The sequence below is a fragment of the Thunnus maccoyii genome, chromosome 6 (genome assembly GCF_910596095.1).
Source record: "Thunnus maccoyii chromosome 6, fThuMac1.1, whole genome shotgun sequence".
Taxonomy (NCBI): Eukaryota; Metazoa; Chordata; class Actinopteri; order Scombriformes; family Scombridae; genus Thunnus; species Thunnus maccoyii.
Window position 1 is genome coordinate 3,819,031 of NC_056538.1, and position 16,173 is coordinate 3,835,203.

The window sequence follows — 16,173 nt, forward strand, 5'->3', positions numbered from 1 at the left end:
AGCTCTGCACACAATAAGTCAGGTCCTCCGGTATGTCCACCGGACAAACACGGACCATTGACTGTACTAATAAAATGAAAATAAAGAAATAAAGGAAATAAGGACAGAATGTGGGGTTAAATGTTGAATAATGTAGCAGTTATAGTTAAAAAAGAATATTAAATAAGAAAAATAATACAGCTTCTGTGCTCCCAAATCCTGATTGACAGAAAAGAACATGCTCCATGAAACATACTTCCAATTGAAATACATTAGTTTGAAAGTCATGCTGAGTGTCACAAAATAATTGAAAATTCATGTCCTAGTACACGAACCTAAAGATTAAATTTCATGACTATTTCATGAATTGCCGTGAGATTGGGTTGTTATATATGGTCTGTATCCTGGGAATGGTTGAGAAAATGTGTTTTTAGGGAAAGAGAAGAGTAATGCTTTCTATTTCCTAACTATTCACTTTTGAGATCTTCCAGAGCAAGACAGTGAGTGGAACTGCCCAGGTTTATTAAATTTAGCCCTAGACACACCCTAATCTTCTGAGGTCAACTTGTTAGGTTTCTCATGTGAGTCGCAAACACAATGCAACAAAATGTTAACATTTTTTTGGTGCTAAAAAAAGACATTAATATCTGGAAAGCAACAGCAACAAATGTCTCACATTAGTTCCTCACATATGTCTATCACTCATGGTAACTTGTATGTAGACAACCAGTCTTTCAGTATATGTATATCAGTATACCTCTAGGACTGAAAATAAGATAAGAGAACTCTCAAAGTTGTGACCCTGGTCCGAGTGTATATGGGCAGGGACACCGAACTTGGAGAACCATTCTGCCACCAAAACCTGAGCCACAGTAGAGGCACATTGATCACGGGTGGGGACGGCCAGTGTGTACTTACTGAAGATGTCAGTCATTATGAGGACATTTTCCATTCCATTATGGGCAGGTTCCAAAACAGTGTAGTCAATGGCCAGAATCTCATTAGGTCGTGAAGCCAACAAGTGTCCAATGAAATTTCGAGCAGTGGGTTGGGTATCCTTGGCAACTTGACACCTCTCACAGGCCTGACACCAGTGCGCCACCTCAGAGGACATACCTGGCCAATAACACTGCGGCCATAGTAACTCCAAGGTTCTCTCCACACCTTGGTGGCCATGCTCCTGGTGAACCTGAGTCAGCACCTTAGCAGGCAACAACAGCTGAAGTACTGCCTCAGCACCATCGGGGCGAAAAACCTGGTGGTACAAGACTCCATCCTTCTCAACCAGGTGGTCCCACTGTCGAAGCAGTGCCAATGCAGGCTGAGATGCCCATTTCCGCTCCTCATAGTTGGGACGCTGCTTTCATCTCCAGAACACCAAGACTTCCTGGATCACTAAATCAGCCTGCTGGAGAGCACCCACGTCAGAGAGGGTATAATGAGGCAAGACAGTAAAGGAGCTTGGGGTACTTCAGTCTTTCCCAACTGCAAGTCTTGCCGTAGTGGTTTGGGGAGTGAAGTGCCAGGGACCAGGGCTTCCATTTACTGTAAGCTGGGTGTATACTGACGAGACAAGGTATCTGCATTCTTATTGCTTCTTCCTGACCGGTATTTAATTTCAAAGTCAAACGATGCAAGTTGGGCAGCCCAGCGTTGTTCAGTTGCACCAAGCTTGGCAGATGACAGGTGACTAAGTGGATTGTTGTCTGTGTAAACAACACACTTGTGGCCTAGCAGGTACTCCCTGAACTTCTCCGTCATGTCCCACTTTAGCCCCAAGAACTCCAATTTCACTGAGCTGTAGTTCAGCATGTTGTGCTCTGTGGGCCTCAGACCTCGGCTGGCATATGCTATTGGTCTGACTTTGCCCCTTGATCCTGTGAGAGCACTGTCCCCAGTCCACTATGACTTGCATCCACCTCCAGGATAAAGGGCAGGGAGAAGTCAGCATAGGCAAGCACTGGTGTCATGGTGAGCTTTGTCTTCAGTGCCTCAAAACTTCTATGACACTCTTCTGTCCAGTACCCAATGAAACCCAGTTCTGCCTTCTTCTTAGACCTTGTGCCCCCCAGCTCTGCCACCAGCCTATGTAGCGGGGCCGCCAACTTGGCAAAACCCTCCACAAACCGGCAATAGTAGCTAGCGAACCCCAGAAAAGACCACAGCTCTGAGACAGTAGTGGGGGGTTGCCAGTTAGCCACCACTGCTACCTTGCTTGGATCTGTGGAGACACCCTTGTCGGAGATCATATGGCCCAGGTAATGCACCTACTGTTGGAAAAATGCACATTTGGTGAGCTTCGCCTTGAGACCTTCCTGCTGAGCTGACCCAGCACCATCTCCAACCTTTCCAGATGTTGTTCTACTGTGGAAGAAAAAAATACAATGTCATCAAGGTAGAGAGGCAATGATTGGCCTTGCTGGTCTCCAAATAGCTGCTGCATTAATCTCTGAAAGGTGCTGGGGGCGTTACAGAGCCCAAAAGGCATGCGATTCCACTCAAACAGCCCAAATAGAGTGCAGAATGCAGTCTTGGGCCGGTCTTTCTCAGTGACTGGAACCTGGTTATACCCACTGGCGAAGTCCATGGTGGAAAACCCGTCAGCGCATCCAGGGATTCCTCAATGCGTGGCAGAGGAAAGGCATCCTTCTTTGTCTTGTTGTTCAGTTGGCGGTAGTCTACGCACATGCGCAGACTGCCATCCTTCTTCCTGACAAGAACAATGGGGGAGGCGTAGGGGCTGCGACTCTCTCTGATCACCTGTGCCTCTAGCAGTTGATTGATATGCTCTTTTACCACCTCATACTCAGACGGGGGTATGCACCTGTAGCGCTGCCTCACAGGAACATCATCTAAGAGGGGGATATCATGGGCTATCAGATTAGTACAGCCCAAGTCCCCATCATGGACAGAAAACACGGAGGTATACTTCCTAAGAAGTGACCTCACCTGTCCCTGCTCTTATGCAGGCAAGGGGGACAAATCCATGGCCTCTATCTGATCCGGCACAGTGCGAGAAACAGATTGAGACCCCACTGTAGCTACACCAGATGGCACCTCAGTGACCCCTGTGGGCAAGCTGACAACTACAATGGTGCGGGGGTAGAGCAACACGTCAGTGGAATCAACATTAACGATTGGTATGTAGGCTGTGTCCCTTGTCACCCGAACTATAGCAGCGGACGCAAGCAGTCCAGCGGGAAAGCCAGAGTCCAGGGGCTCAAACAACACAGTAGTACCTGAATACTGCTCCGAGCATGTGGCTGCTACAACCTTCATCACACCACCTGGGATACGACAAGCCTTTCTACCCTGAACCTTTACCTTGCCTGGAGTATCCTGAGGGGCCTCGCACTAGCCCGATGGCACTTTTGTAACGCCTGCACAACTGACTCTGGGGCCTCGGATAGAGAGGGCAAAGAGAACAAGGCCAAGCCATGCTGCCCAAAGAGCTCTCAGTAGCATCTGCGAATCACAAAACACCAGGGACCTGACAGGACAACTCACCGGGGGAATCCTTCACCACCAACACCCTACACTGTGGCATTAACTTACCACAGAGCTCAACATCCAGCTCCAAGTAGCCAATGTAGGGGATAGGCAACCCATTGGCCGTTCTAAGCTGCAACCAGTGACAAGCGTGAAGGTGCTCTCAACCCTACGGCTCAAAATGCTGGAGGAAAAAGCTCTCTGTGACTGTAGACACCATGGAACCAGTATCTATTAAACAAGGCACTTTAACTCCACCCATGTCCACATCTAGATGAGGACTTGTCCAAGTTGACATTAGCTTGGAACTGTCCTCCAAATCACTGGGACCAACCCCTGAGCCAGTAGATGCCCCACCTGAACTATTGCTCTGCAATCGGGTGAGCGCTAGTTTTCCGAAGCCTGAGTTGGATGAGACTGCCTACCAGACTGTGAGGGAGCATGCAAGGAGTGCTGGGAGCGAGGAGGAACACGTGCCCCATCGCACTCCCTAGCAAAATGACCAGGCTGCTGACAGCACTGTCATATTATGGGACCATTACGAGGTGAATGGCTGCGCCGGTAAGAGTTCTGCAAAAGTCCAATGCTTCAAGTAAGCTGATTTAACTGCTCTTGCTGATGTTTCAGCAGCTCCCTCATCTCACCCATCTCAGCTACCTGGGGGGGATTAACCCACCCCTGAGGACCACTCTGGACACCATACTGAATACCAAACGCTGAAGGAACAGAGTGACTTTGACCCCTCGCACCACCTGGCAAACCCTCACGTTCCCACCTGATTGCCTCTCCCCTAACATCAAGTAAACTGTTTTAGCTTGCAACGGAGGGCACCATCAAGGACATGCTCAACAAACTGGTCCCGCAGCAAAACATCAGCGTTAGGCATACCACCAGGTGCACGCTGCTTTACTGTTTCCATCAGGCCCATCAAAGCAAGGGAGAACTGCAGAGTCTCCCCTTACTGTTACCTTCTGGAAAAAAAGCTTCCTGTAAGGCTACATAGGACTCAGAACACCCACACATCTCCTGTAACACAGCAATGATCTTGGCTGAGTCCCCCCGTTCTGCACTAGGGCGATATTTTATCTCCTCACGTGCTTGCCCTTCCAAGCGATCGAACAGAAAAAATGCCTGATCTGATAGAGATAAATGTCTCACCCTCATACAAGCTTGCACCTCCTCAATCTACTCAGTCAAACCTATGCCTGATCTTTCCCTAAACATGGGACATTTCCTGTCTCGGGGCACAAAAACCAGTCTCTCTGTGACAGGGGCACTAGCAGTGGAAGGAGCAGTATCTGAGGCAGAAGAAGTAGAAGGCCCAGCAGTAGGGCCAGGCACAGCGGCAACCTGTTCCTGGCGCAGCCTCTCATTATCTGCCTTTAACTGTGCAGCTAGGTCCCTCAATTCTCGAAACTCTTCCTCCATAACTACAACCTGATCAATGAAGGGAAGCTCTACAGTTGGTGGGGAACGGTGATACAACCTTACCAGGACTTCCTACAGATCCACAAGAAATTAGCTGCTGCTTTGCCTTTAAGCAACCAAGAACAAACAAACCAAAAAAAAGAAGAAAAAAAACAAAAAGATTAAACAATGCTGCTAACAATTTTTTTATTTTTTTATTTTATTTTTTTACAAGCAACAAAACAAAGAAAGAACAAAAAAAGAAGAGGGGAACACACGTCTCTGCTTTCAAAAAGTGAATCCTGCCAACTACGCCAGACTGTGACAAGAGGAATAGGGATTAAAGGGCACTAACCAGTGTTATCAAAAGGATCCAACTACGCCACCCTGGGGGTTTTACCCAGGGACAAGTGTTACCTCAGACCAGTACCATTAACTCAAAAGGCAATAGGTTCATTACACCAAGAAGTGAGAGAGAGAGAGCATCAATTCTCTATTTTTAACAATAGCAAAATTTAGTAAAAAAAAAACAATTATTAAACGTACCGATCACACAGATATTAAAAAGAGGGGCAGGGGAATTATTCAGTGCCAAGGCTTACCAGTGGAGGGGAGGTAGGAAAGGTGTCCAGAGGAGAGTCACCCCAAAGCACACCTGTACACACATCCACACACACACACACACACTGGTGAAGGGTCAAACCCAGGGATGCTCAGTTAAACACAGCACACAGGAAAAAGGAGGAACCATCACCTACAGTCACCAACCCCACCACCATGGGCGCTCAGCTCCTGAAAAATAAAAAGGGATACAAAATCAATAAAGTGCTCAACCAACAAACAAAACCACCATACAGTTGCCCTAATGTTGAAACGCTTCACACTGGTTATCAACAGCTATAGGAAAGGGCCTCCTGCTGGTGGTGTAACAAAACAAGAAAAGAAAAGAATAGACCAACAAACAAAACTAAACTAAATGAACACATAGACAATACCAAACAACATTCATTACAGGGCATAAAGACGAAAGCCCTGTACTTGTACAACTAACTAGGAAACATAAACAAATAAACCAAATAAAGTAGAAAAACAAGATTATAAATATGAAACCATTACATAAGCCATAAAGTTGGGACAAAATGAACTAAACTAAGCAAAACTGAGGATAAGCAAACAATAAAATAAACTATGAAAACAATATTAGTAATATGAAATCATTATGTAAGCTATAAAGTAAAAACAAATGAATGAACTAAACTAAGCAAAACTGAGGATAAGCAAACAACAAAATAAACTATGAAAACAATATTAGTGATATGAAATCATTATATAAGCTATAAAGAGACAAATAAATGAACTAAACTAAGCAAAACTGAGAATAAGCAAATGATGACAACAAAAAAAGAAAACCCCCCGCTCACTACGCACACGCACACTCACACCCACACCATTAAAACGACTCAGCTAAAAAGAGTTCTAGTCGTGGTACTGCCGGCCTTCAATGCAGCAGCAGCAGACCCGACCAAACAAATCGAAAACAAAGACAATGATTATTAACGCTAATTATAGGCAAAGCAGCAGTGTTCTTGCGGTGTGGGCAAGAATGGCCGCAGCAGCTCCCGAGTAAGTTGCTATACGGCTGGCCAGAGCCCACAGTCCTGTAATACATAATGAAAAATCAAATTAAAATGAGAATGACAGCTGCCAAAAAGAAGATGAACCTGACACCATAATAGGCTACATACCAATCAGGCAGCGTCTGTAAGTTCAGGAAGAGAGAGAGAGTGCGTCTATGGAGCCTATGCTGCTACTACATACAGGGACCTAGAAGCGAAACACCTGTACACTACACGCAACATAATAAAATTTGCGGTGCGAGAGAGAAGTGAACCTACTGACAGCAGTCCAATGAGGGGATCACTTCTGAGGGAGGTGAGTCACCACGGAGGGATCCATAAACTAACATAAGCAACAGCATGGGAGCACACTTTGAGGACCAGCACAGAAACTACTCTCATACCTGCAGCAGTTGCGGAAGTCCGGTGAACGGAGGCGGGGCGTGCGTTCAGTGTCAAGGGAGCACCCAGAAAACAACTACCTGCCTTTACAGGGTGCCCACAGACAATGATTGGCTCGAGATCGCTGAGTAATCAAGAGGCTAAGAGACTACAGGCCTGCTCAAACCAGACTGGAATACATTTCCATTCTGCTACATATGGATTGCACTTATTATTATTAATCCTGCAAATTTGCTGTTGTGAGTTGTCTGATGTTTTGAACACAAGTCCTAACATGTCTGAATCTTTCCCATTACTGCCTTCCTTCCCACATGATATGAATGGAGTATTAGTGTAGGTTCAGAGATATTTTTACAGAAATACTTTCCAAACTGAAACATTTTGTTATGAAAGAGTACCCCATATCTGTCAAGACTTTTATATTGGTCAGTGTTTACAACAGCAAATATTTCACAAATTATAGCCTTTCATCTTTCTTTCTTTTCAGATATTTGACTTGTTGCCTGATAAAAAAGCATCCGGTATTCCACATGATGTTGAAGATCCTGTAGCGTGTATAAATGTGAGACAAAGAAGATATGTTTTGCCGTACGCTGGACATGGCGAAAAAGATGACGCTTACACAGTTTTCCAGGTAATCATTATGCACCAATTCCTAAATTAATTGCTGGCAGGACATTTGCTGTGAAAATGCAATGGAAGATACTGAATAACAAACTGCATAATGAATACTACAATACAGACCCAGCTTTTAAGTGCCATCTTTATATGTTGGTGGTTTATGTAGAAAATGGGCCTGAAGATGGCAACAAATCTGTTCATCAGGATGCCATCATGTGTGAACTTTAAGGGAACAGAATACTACAGTCATCATTACGATCAACCAAGTAAGACACACGCTGAACATTTACAAGCTATAACTTCAGGAATGTTCACTGTTTCAAGTTGACCACTGATTCTGATTGAATATTGTCCTGTTTCTTCAGACGTATTTTATCGGACAATTGGCTTTGGTTCAGCACCAAGTGGAGATGCAAGTCCACCTCCACCAATACAGACGGCCCGCTCTTTCTTCCCTGAGACTTGGATATGGGACCTGGTGGAAGTTGGGTGAGCTTTTATCACAAGCCTCTTTACGTCATGTTATTTGTCAGCTCAGACACTTAACCAAAACACTGCAGATCTTTTTCATGCTATAAAGAAACTGAAAAAGAACAACAACAACGGGGACAAATTGCTCTGTATTGGCAAACAACAGCAATGAAGTTGCAGTTTTTCATCTCTTGTTTACTCTGTTTCTCATACACACTCAAAACTTTCTATGCTGTGTACACTGATTAAAGGTTCTATTTGTAAGAGTCAGAAATTCCTGCAGTCAACATCCTGTTGGTCACACTCACGTGTGTGCTTGCTCTGCGGCCTGAGACTATTGCAGGTTATGTCCTTTTCCTCTCTTACACTTCTCATAATAACAGAAAAGATCTCAACCGTGTTTCAGCAAAGCATCTCTTACTCCCAGTCAGTCAGCCTCCCCATAAACGTGTGACCACCAACAGAAAAAGCAAAAGGGGTTGACGTTGTTTGTTGACATTAGTGGGAGAAAGGCAAGGCACTCGGGAGTGTGCAAAAACGTCACATCCTTTGGATTTCTGCTGAAAATTTGGCTCGGGTCCTTCACATAGAAATCAGTCCACAGGCTGTTACAGACAACCGAGAAAGTTGGGGAAGGTCTCGTTTTCTACGTTATGTTACAACCTGTTCACTCATTGGCAATAAAAAATGATTAATACATGTGAATTGCTTCACAATTCTTACACATAGAACCTTTAAGTATGGTTAATGAACTGCTCACTGTTTATTTTTTTCCCCCATTTATAGAATGTTTTTCAGCTGGATAAATAATGTAGGCTAATTGTATCCATCATATTTTGGGAAACAAATCAACCTAATTGATAAAGTTTCTTAATGAGCCACAGTACTGAGACAGAGACAACAATCTAACAATCTAAAACTATCTAAATGCAGAGATACAAAAGAAGTAAAAGAGAAAAAGGGGTGAACTGACCCTTTAAATGGACCAGTGGTGAAGAGATTCAGGTGTATCTGAGGAACTAAAAAGTTCACCTCTATGAGGAACCATAAAGCACCAAAACACAGTAATAACACTGAAATTCCTATTCTGCATATCTGCCCAATAATAATAACAATAACAATATTAATAATAATAATAATAATTTGTATATTAGTATTGTATTTGTGTAGCACCTTTCATACAAAAAATGCATCCAAAGTGCAGCTCAATGAAATTACATGCATCGAGTGCTTCACATCAAGAAAGACATAAAAGACATAAAATGAACTTCAGAGGGAAAATAAAACCCTTTTGATAATGTTAATAAACATAAGATAAACTAAAGTGAAAATACAATACATAGAATGCGTACCTCAGTTGTAGTAATTTGAGACTTAATATGTGAAAACTCAAAGTATTTTGCCATTTTTACACAAGATGGAAGATAAAGCCCACTGATGTCTAAAACAGAATACGTAATAATAATAATAATAATAATAATAATAATAATAATAATAATAATAATAATAATAATAATAATAATAATGATAAGTTGTATATTAGTATTGTATTTGTGTAGCACCTTTCATACAAAAAATGCATCCAAAGTGCAGCTCAATGAAATTACATGCATCGAGTGCTTCACATCAAGAAAGACATAAAAGACATAAAATGAACTTCAGAGGGAAAATAAACCCTTTTGATAATGTTAATAAACATAAGATAAACTAAAGTGAAAATACAATACATAGAATGCGTACCTCAGTTGTAGTAATTTGAGACTTAATAGTTAAAACAGAATACATAGAATGTATAAAATCAAGTGCAGTAGTGCGTAAGCGTGAAGCTGACTGAAGGAAAAACTAGTTAAAGGCTAAAGTGAAGAGATAAGTTTTTAAAAGTATTTAGTGAGTTGGCTTCCCTGACATCTATCAGTAGTGTGTTCCATAGTTTTGGGGTGTAATTGACAAAGGCTGCATCCCCGATTTTCTTTTGGCTGTTGCTGGGAATCTCCAATAAACCAGCATCAGATGATTGCAGTGTTCTTGAGGGCAAATAGTTAACAATGGAGTTAGCAATGTAGCTTGGTCCTAGCCCATTAACGGCTTTGTACGTAAGGAGGAGGACATTAAAGTCAATATGAATGTTACAGGAAGCCAGTGCAGAGCAGCTAGAACTGGACTAATGTGCTCTCTCTCGGTTCTGGTTAATAGCTGAGCTGCAGAATTTTGAATGAGCTGAAGCTACCAATCAGGCAACAACTACTGAAATATATTATTATTATTATTTAGTTAACTTAGGCCAGCAGGGCCACACCTCAACCACACCTCTAATCCCCTTTCAAGCCACTTATTCCTGGTCAACCCATCCTGCCCTGTTTGTCACAGATTTCTGGATCCACCTTCCCTTTAACTTCCCTTCATCCATTCACCTTCCTACCTCAAACCTACCCCATCCCTCTCTCCGCTCATCTCTACCCACATCCCTTCATGCTCTCTTCTCTCCTCCCCTCATCCTTTCCTATTCAATACGGTGCATACCTCTCCCATGTCTCATTCTAGGTACCATCTAGGGGCCTGTAATCAGCTCAGGTGGAAACACGCCTGAGACAGAACTCCCACACTGACTCTCCCTCCACCCAGACCAACCTAACAGATGACCTCCTCCTTTCACCTTCACCCCTCCCTTTTACATCCATTCATCTTATACCTCCTGAATTTCCATTAAATCTTTAAATGACATATTGTTGTGGCATGGCTCTTGCTAGTGAATGAGACCTTAAGCAGCAAAAATGAAAAATGTAATTATAAACTTGACAGGACCAATCTGAGATAGTAAAAGTATGTTTCTCTAACTCACATAATGTGTCTGTGTGTATGTCTTGATCCAGAGAGTCTGGAATGAAAGATGTGTCCCTCACTGTCCCAGACACCATCACCACCTGGGAGACGGAGGCTTTCTGTTTGTCCCCTCAGGGTTTTGGCTTGGCTCCTCGTAAAGAGCTCACCGTCTTCCAGCCCTTCTTCCTTGAGCTCAGCCTGCCCTACTCCATCATCCGAGGGGAGCACTTTGAACTGAAGGCAACCACCTTCAACTACCTGTCCAGCTGTATCATGGTAATGAATATTTTAACACTCACAATACTACTTAATCATTGTATGTGCTGAAGAACTATCAGAATAAAAGAATGTAAGCACTGGAGTCAAAATCTGAAACTGAAGAAAATACACTGAATGTTACAATGTAAAGCCATAGAAGTCATGACTGTTACTATAAGTTGCCACTGTAGTAATTTAACACTGCTTTAACACTGCACATTTCTCACTTGCACTGCATGCATGCACAGATTAGAGGGTTACTGTCACACAAATTCTCACACACAGACCTTACTTACAGTTGATGAAGTTGTTATGACTAATACAATAACATGTCAGCAAACAACTGTCTACTTACACATCCTGCAGACACAAAGCAGCATTAATATCCTATTTGAGTCCAGTTTGTGTCCACCAGATGAATGTAAGTCCAGTATTAACTCTTCTTCTAACTCTAGTTCAGTCTCCACCAAAAAGAGTAGTAGTCTTTAGCTTGTTAACTTTGGCTCTCTGTCATTTTGTGCAGACAAACGTTAGGTTTGTCAGAGCTTGTTATATTTTTATTGATTTTATGGTTCATCAAGGATTTTGTATGGAGAGTTTAATGAAGAGTGAGACTCATCCATACAAGCCAATCAAACACCAAATGGAAGTGTTTCCATATACTACATACTGATACTACTACTCTCTAATCATTAAAATAAACGTTGATCAAGGGATCAACATTTTGTTGTGCAATAAGTTAGTTGTTGCCTGATTGGACAGATAAACCTATTATGCACAGACAGGAGTTTCAGTGTACATAACTTTGCTGCCTGCATCCTTAATGGCCTGTGTGCATCTATTATGTGCTGCGCAATATATTTATCCCCCTCCCTCCGACGCTTCAAATAGGCTAAAGTTCCGTTCTGTTACATTAGAATACCAGATTTGATGGACCAAATATATTCAGAGCTGGACTCAAAATATTTGGGGTTGTTCGCTGTTGCTGGACACGAACAAAAACGAGACGCAGGAGGCTTTCTGTGAAATCTACTGCGTTTCCACTGGAGTTGGTTCAACACTGAACATTGAGGGAAACAAATTAGCTTTCTTTCAGCTTTGGGGGGAATCTGATGTTGTGTCATTTACAAATATTGGGGAGACAAAACTCCATGTTTCATATTTTGGAGGGGGCGTAATCCCCTGTCTCCTGCGATGATTACATGCTTGCAGTGAAAAATATTACTTCATTACCAAGGTGGGAATTGAATTTAAAAAAAGGGAATATAGGCTGCCAGTCACAAAACTGAAATGAAATTTCACATTTAGAAAGCTTTCTCATGCTCACCCTCCTGAATCCCAATTATTGGATGAAAATAAGTGTTACATGTATGCTAGATAGACATAACATGTTGGGCCTTCAAATCTACTACTCTACATATCATTTTGTTTGAGTTTGTGAATGGTGCGTTGCTTGGTCGTTTTAAATATTACTGCTGCAAGGAATTGTGGGACAGAATTATCTCCTTTCATTTCGTAAAGGATGGTCAAGTGTAGCCTATGCTAAAGGAGATTAGAAAGAAAGCACTGAAGCACCTTTCCTTTTTAGAGAATTCGATCAGCTCTTATCATCTCTGCCACTTAGATACTTCCAGGTCATTTCACTCAGTTAAGAACCTTCCAAGCAAAAAAGACTAGTTGACTACAGCCTAGGTCTTGAGGTGGGAAATTGGCGGTACAGATGTCACTGAATATCAATCCCTGCTCCCATTCACACATGACCCCATGCAGGAAATGTTCCTGAATATTTCAGGGATAGACTGCATGTGTGAAAAGGGCTTAACATTACACACTGTGTTGAATCATTATGGTTTGGGCCCTCAAGACATTTGCTGCAGGGTAAAAATGTAACAAAATAACAACCCCTTAGCCACGGGGCTGCCCCAAGAACATTCTGCTTTGAACGCATTGATATATAATCTGCAACCCCTCTATTATAGCAGATGTTTGTCTGAGGGCAGAGGGGGAGTCAGTCAATCCAATACAGGGATACAGACAAGCTTTAATGTCACAGCATAAAATAAGAGGACCTCCCAGTGAAATGAGACATCACTGGGATCAAGGACATGAGGCAAAGGACCAAGGTTGCATTATATTTGAAGAATTCAAATTCACACCAAATAGCTTTTATTCTGTTATCTGTCCAAAACAATTACACATGTAGGTCATGATGTACGTTATTTGACACAAATTTTCTCTAATAAAAAAGAAGGCCTGAGCATATACGATCACTAATTAAACTCCAAAAATATCCATTACTATTGGTGTTAAAATATTTTAGTCAAAAACTTTTGTTCATACCAATATGACTGTCAATCATTTTTTTTGTAACTTTACTGGCTTAAAATTGAGATTATGTCTGTTGAACAGGTCACTGTGACTCCAGCACCCTCCTTAGATTACACCCTCACCCCTCTCTCTGGTGACCAGTACACATCCTGTCTGTGTGCCAATGAACACAAGACACTCAGCTGGACCATGGCACCTTCAGTCTTAGGTAAGTGTCACACCTTTATCCTTGTGTGCAGAGATTTTGTCAATACAATCAGAGATTGCTAAAATATTATATATAAACTGCTACTCCAATTTTGTTTCTGATTTTCAAGTGTTCTGTATTTCGTGGTAATTCAAAATAAATCCATGACAACAAACTGACTAAAGCGACTGACTAAAACTGATTTAAATTGTAGAACTTGTAAGATGTGTTCTAGGACTTTCATGAACATGAAAGAAACTTTAATGTAATTTTTGTATCTATTGGACTATACCGTTGCTATGATATGCCATTCATGTAAATGACCATTTAGAAACATGTATTACAACAAAATATTTTTGCTCTATATTTTCCTCTCTGCTCTATATAAACTTGTCAGGCTGAGTGATAAGAAAATATATTAATTAGACTAAAATAAATTATAAAAAAGACTAGAAGGGATTTTCTATTTATTCCCTACACATTTCATTCCTCCAAACTGTGTCACGGTGGAGAGGGATCCACTGTAATAAAACACTCCAAGCTCTAAGAAGTTTTATGTAGATAACTGATCTTCATACATGTTTTTATGATCATTTTTAGGGGTCGTGAATGTGTCAGTGAGTGCTGAAGCTGTGGCATCCCACGGGTCATGTGGCAATGACATTGTGACCGTGCCAGAGAGAGGTCGCGTTGATGTGGTCACACGATCTCTCATAGTGAAGGTGGGTACCTTAAATACAAGACGACAAAGAAAAAAGTGTATACTGTACATTTGATGACAAAATAAATGATCAGCTTTGACAGAGCACATGTGCTACTTACATGATTTTCCTCCTCTTTCCCTCTCAGGCTGAGGGAACTGAGATGACAAAGACTCACAACTGGCTGCTCTGCCCAAAAGGTCAGTATGGTTAAGACCAGGGGCCAGATGCATAAACGATGCGTACGCACAAAAACCATGCATACGCCATTTCCCGCACTTAAACTGGTATTTATAAGAACAGAATGTGTGGTGAGAACCTCACACAGTCTTCAGACTAGCATACACATGTTTTTCTAAAGCTATCTGAGTGTGATGTGATGTGAAGATGAAATATAAGGTGAGAGACGCAATCTTTAGTAAAACATGGTTTAAGTTGATAACCAGTTACACTGACTGTGTGATTTTTGTTATACAGAGATTTGTAAAATGCCAATCAAACGCACATTTAGAAATGCAACATTGATTAATTACTTTTGTGTGATTCATTTTATCATTCTTTTAATTTACATAGAGTCCACGTTTGATTTTGCTGTTAGTATTCTTTTTATTTTATCCTTAGTTGAGACACACCTTGTAAAGTCGGTTTACATATGAGAGCTACAAACTAATCATTAATTGTATATCTGACATATCACTGCCGACAATGGTTTACAGACAGCTGTTCTGCTGTTGGAGAACCTTGCTGGTGCAAAACTTCTTTCCTGTTTGTTTCACTGGCAGGTGTACAGACTGGTGGAGCAGGCGGTAAAATGATATGAAAACATCTGATTCAGGGCTTCATCCATTTATGGCTCATTCTAAATGACATCTGTAATAAGGCGGTTGCTTCTGCTTGACTGTCTCACACTAAGGTGATAGTTTTCTGCACCAGAACTCATACTTGTGTTGTTGTGTTTCTTGCTATAACCAGGAGAGGCTTTGACAAAAGAAATAGAACTACAACTCCCTGAGGAGGTGATTGATGGGTCTGCCCGTGCTTCACTATCAGTTCTGGGTAAACAGATTCCTTGATATAAATTCACTATTGCTTAATAAAACAATACTGGCTGTATAACTGTGTCACTTCATGCTGTAACACTGAAATTAAAAGCATTAACCACTTTTGATGAAGTACTTAATCATGACACTTTTTTTAACCATGGCACTTTCATAGAATATACACAGTATATAGACTATACAGTATATCCTGGTAACTATAAAAGGTTAAGGGATCATACAGATGCTTGTGCATTTTGTAGCCCATTTACTACAAGTTGTGTATGTTTACATTACAACTGACTATCTCCAAACCGTGCCATGTGATTATAGGTTGATTCACTAAATTCCAGACAGTCACTGGTTTCAGGTCATTTTAGCATGTTAAAAAATCCAATCTGAAGAGACATGTTTGAAACCTGCTTGAGATAGATAATCCATTTATGTCAACATTTAAGCCACAGTCTGTCAAACAAAGACTGTTTAAAAACTTTTCCTTGTCAATGTATTCAAGAAAGGTTTGACACAAGAGATTTTTTTAAAAAACAGCTGCCAAATAGCATCAAATAAATGTACAAAGTTTTTGGAAAGCACTGCTGAGACTGTGGACATGAGGACATTGATACAGATTTCCAAATCGTGCTATCCAACATGCAAATTAAATTATAGCAACATTGGTTGAGTAAACAGTGTCCAACAAGGCACTGTGTGTCTTATCTATCTATTCAATATACAGAAATGTATTCATATAGAGTAGCACAATTAGGATCACAAAATTGTTCAGCATCAATGGGTGTATAAGCTCATTTGTCTCCCAAATCAATGCAGAAGTTAAAGATCAGGTTAGTTTCATGTCT

The 16,173-nt window shown here is 41.5% G+C and overlaps 1 protein-coding gene across 1 annotated transcript in view; it reads left to right on the top strand.

Annotated features, from left to right (window-relative positions):
- The window catches only part of LOC121898454 (alpha-2-macroglobulin-like), a 48,642-nt gene that overhangs the window by 21,875 nt on the left and 10,594 nt on the right, over positions 1–16,173 (top strand). The window contains exons 16-23 of the mRNA XM_042413540.1: positions 7,381–7,527; positions 7,681–7,780; positions 7,880–8,003; positions 10,856–11,081; positions 13,473–13,599; positions 14,179–14,300; positions 14,428–14,479; positions 15,252–15,335. Of these exons, the coding sequence (XP_042269474.1) occupies positions 7,381–7,527; positions 7,681–7,780; positions 7,880–8,003; positions 10,856–11,081; positions 13,473–13,599; positions 14,179–14,300; positions 14,428–14,479; positions 15,252–15,335 (982 nt within the window). The remainder of the gene's footprint in view (positions 1–7,380; positions 7,528–7,680; positions 7,781–7,879; positions 8,004–10,855; positions 11,082–13,472; positions 13,600–14,178; positions 14,301–14,427; positions 14,480–15,251; positions 15,336–16,173) is intronic.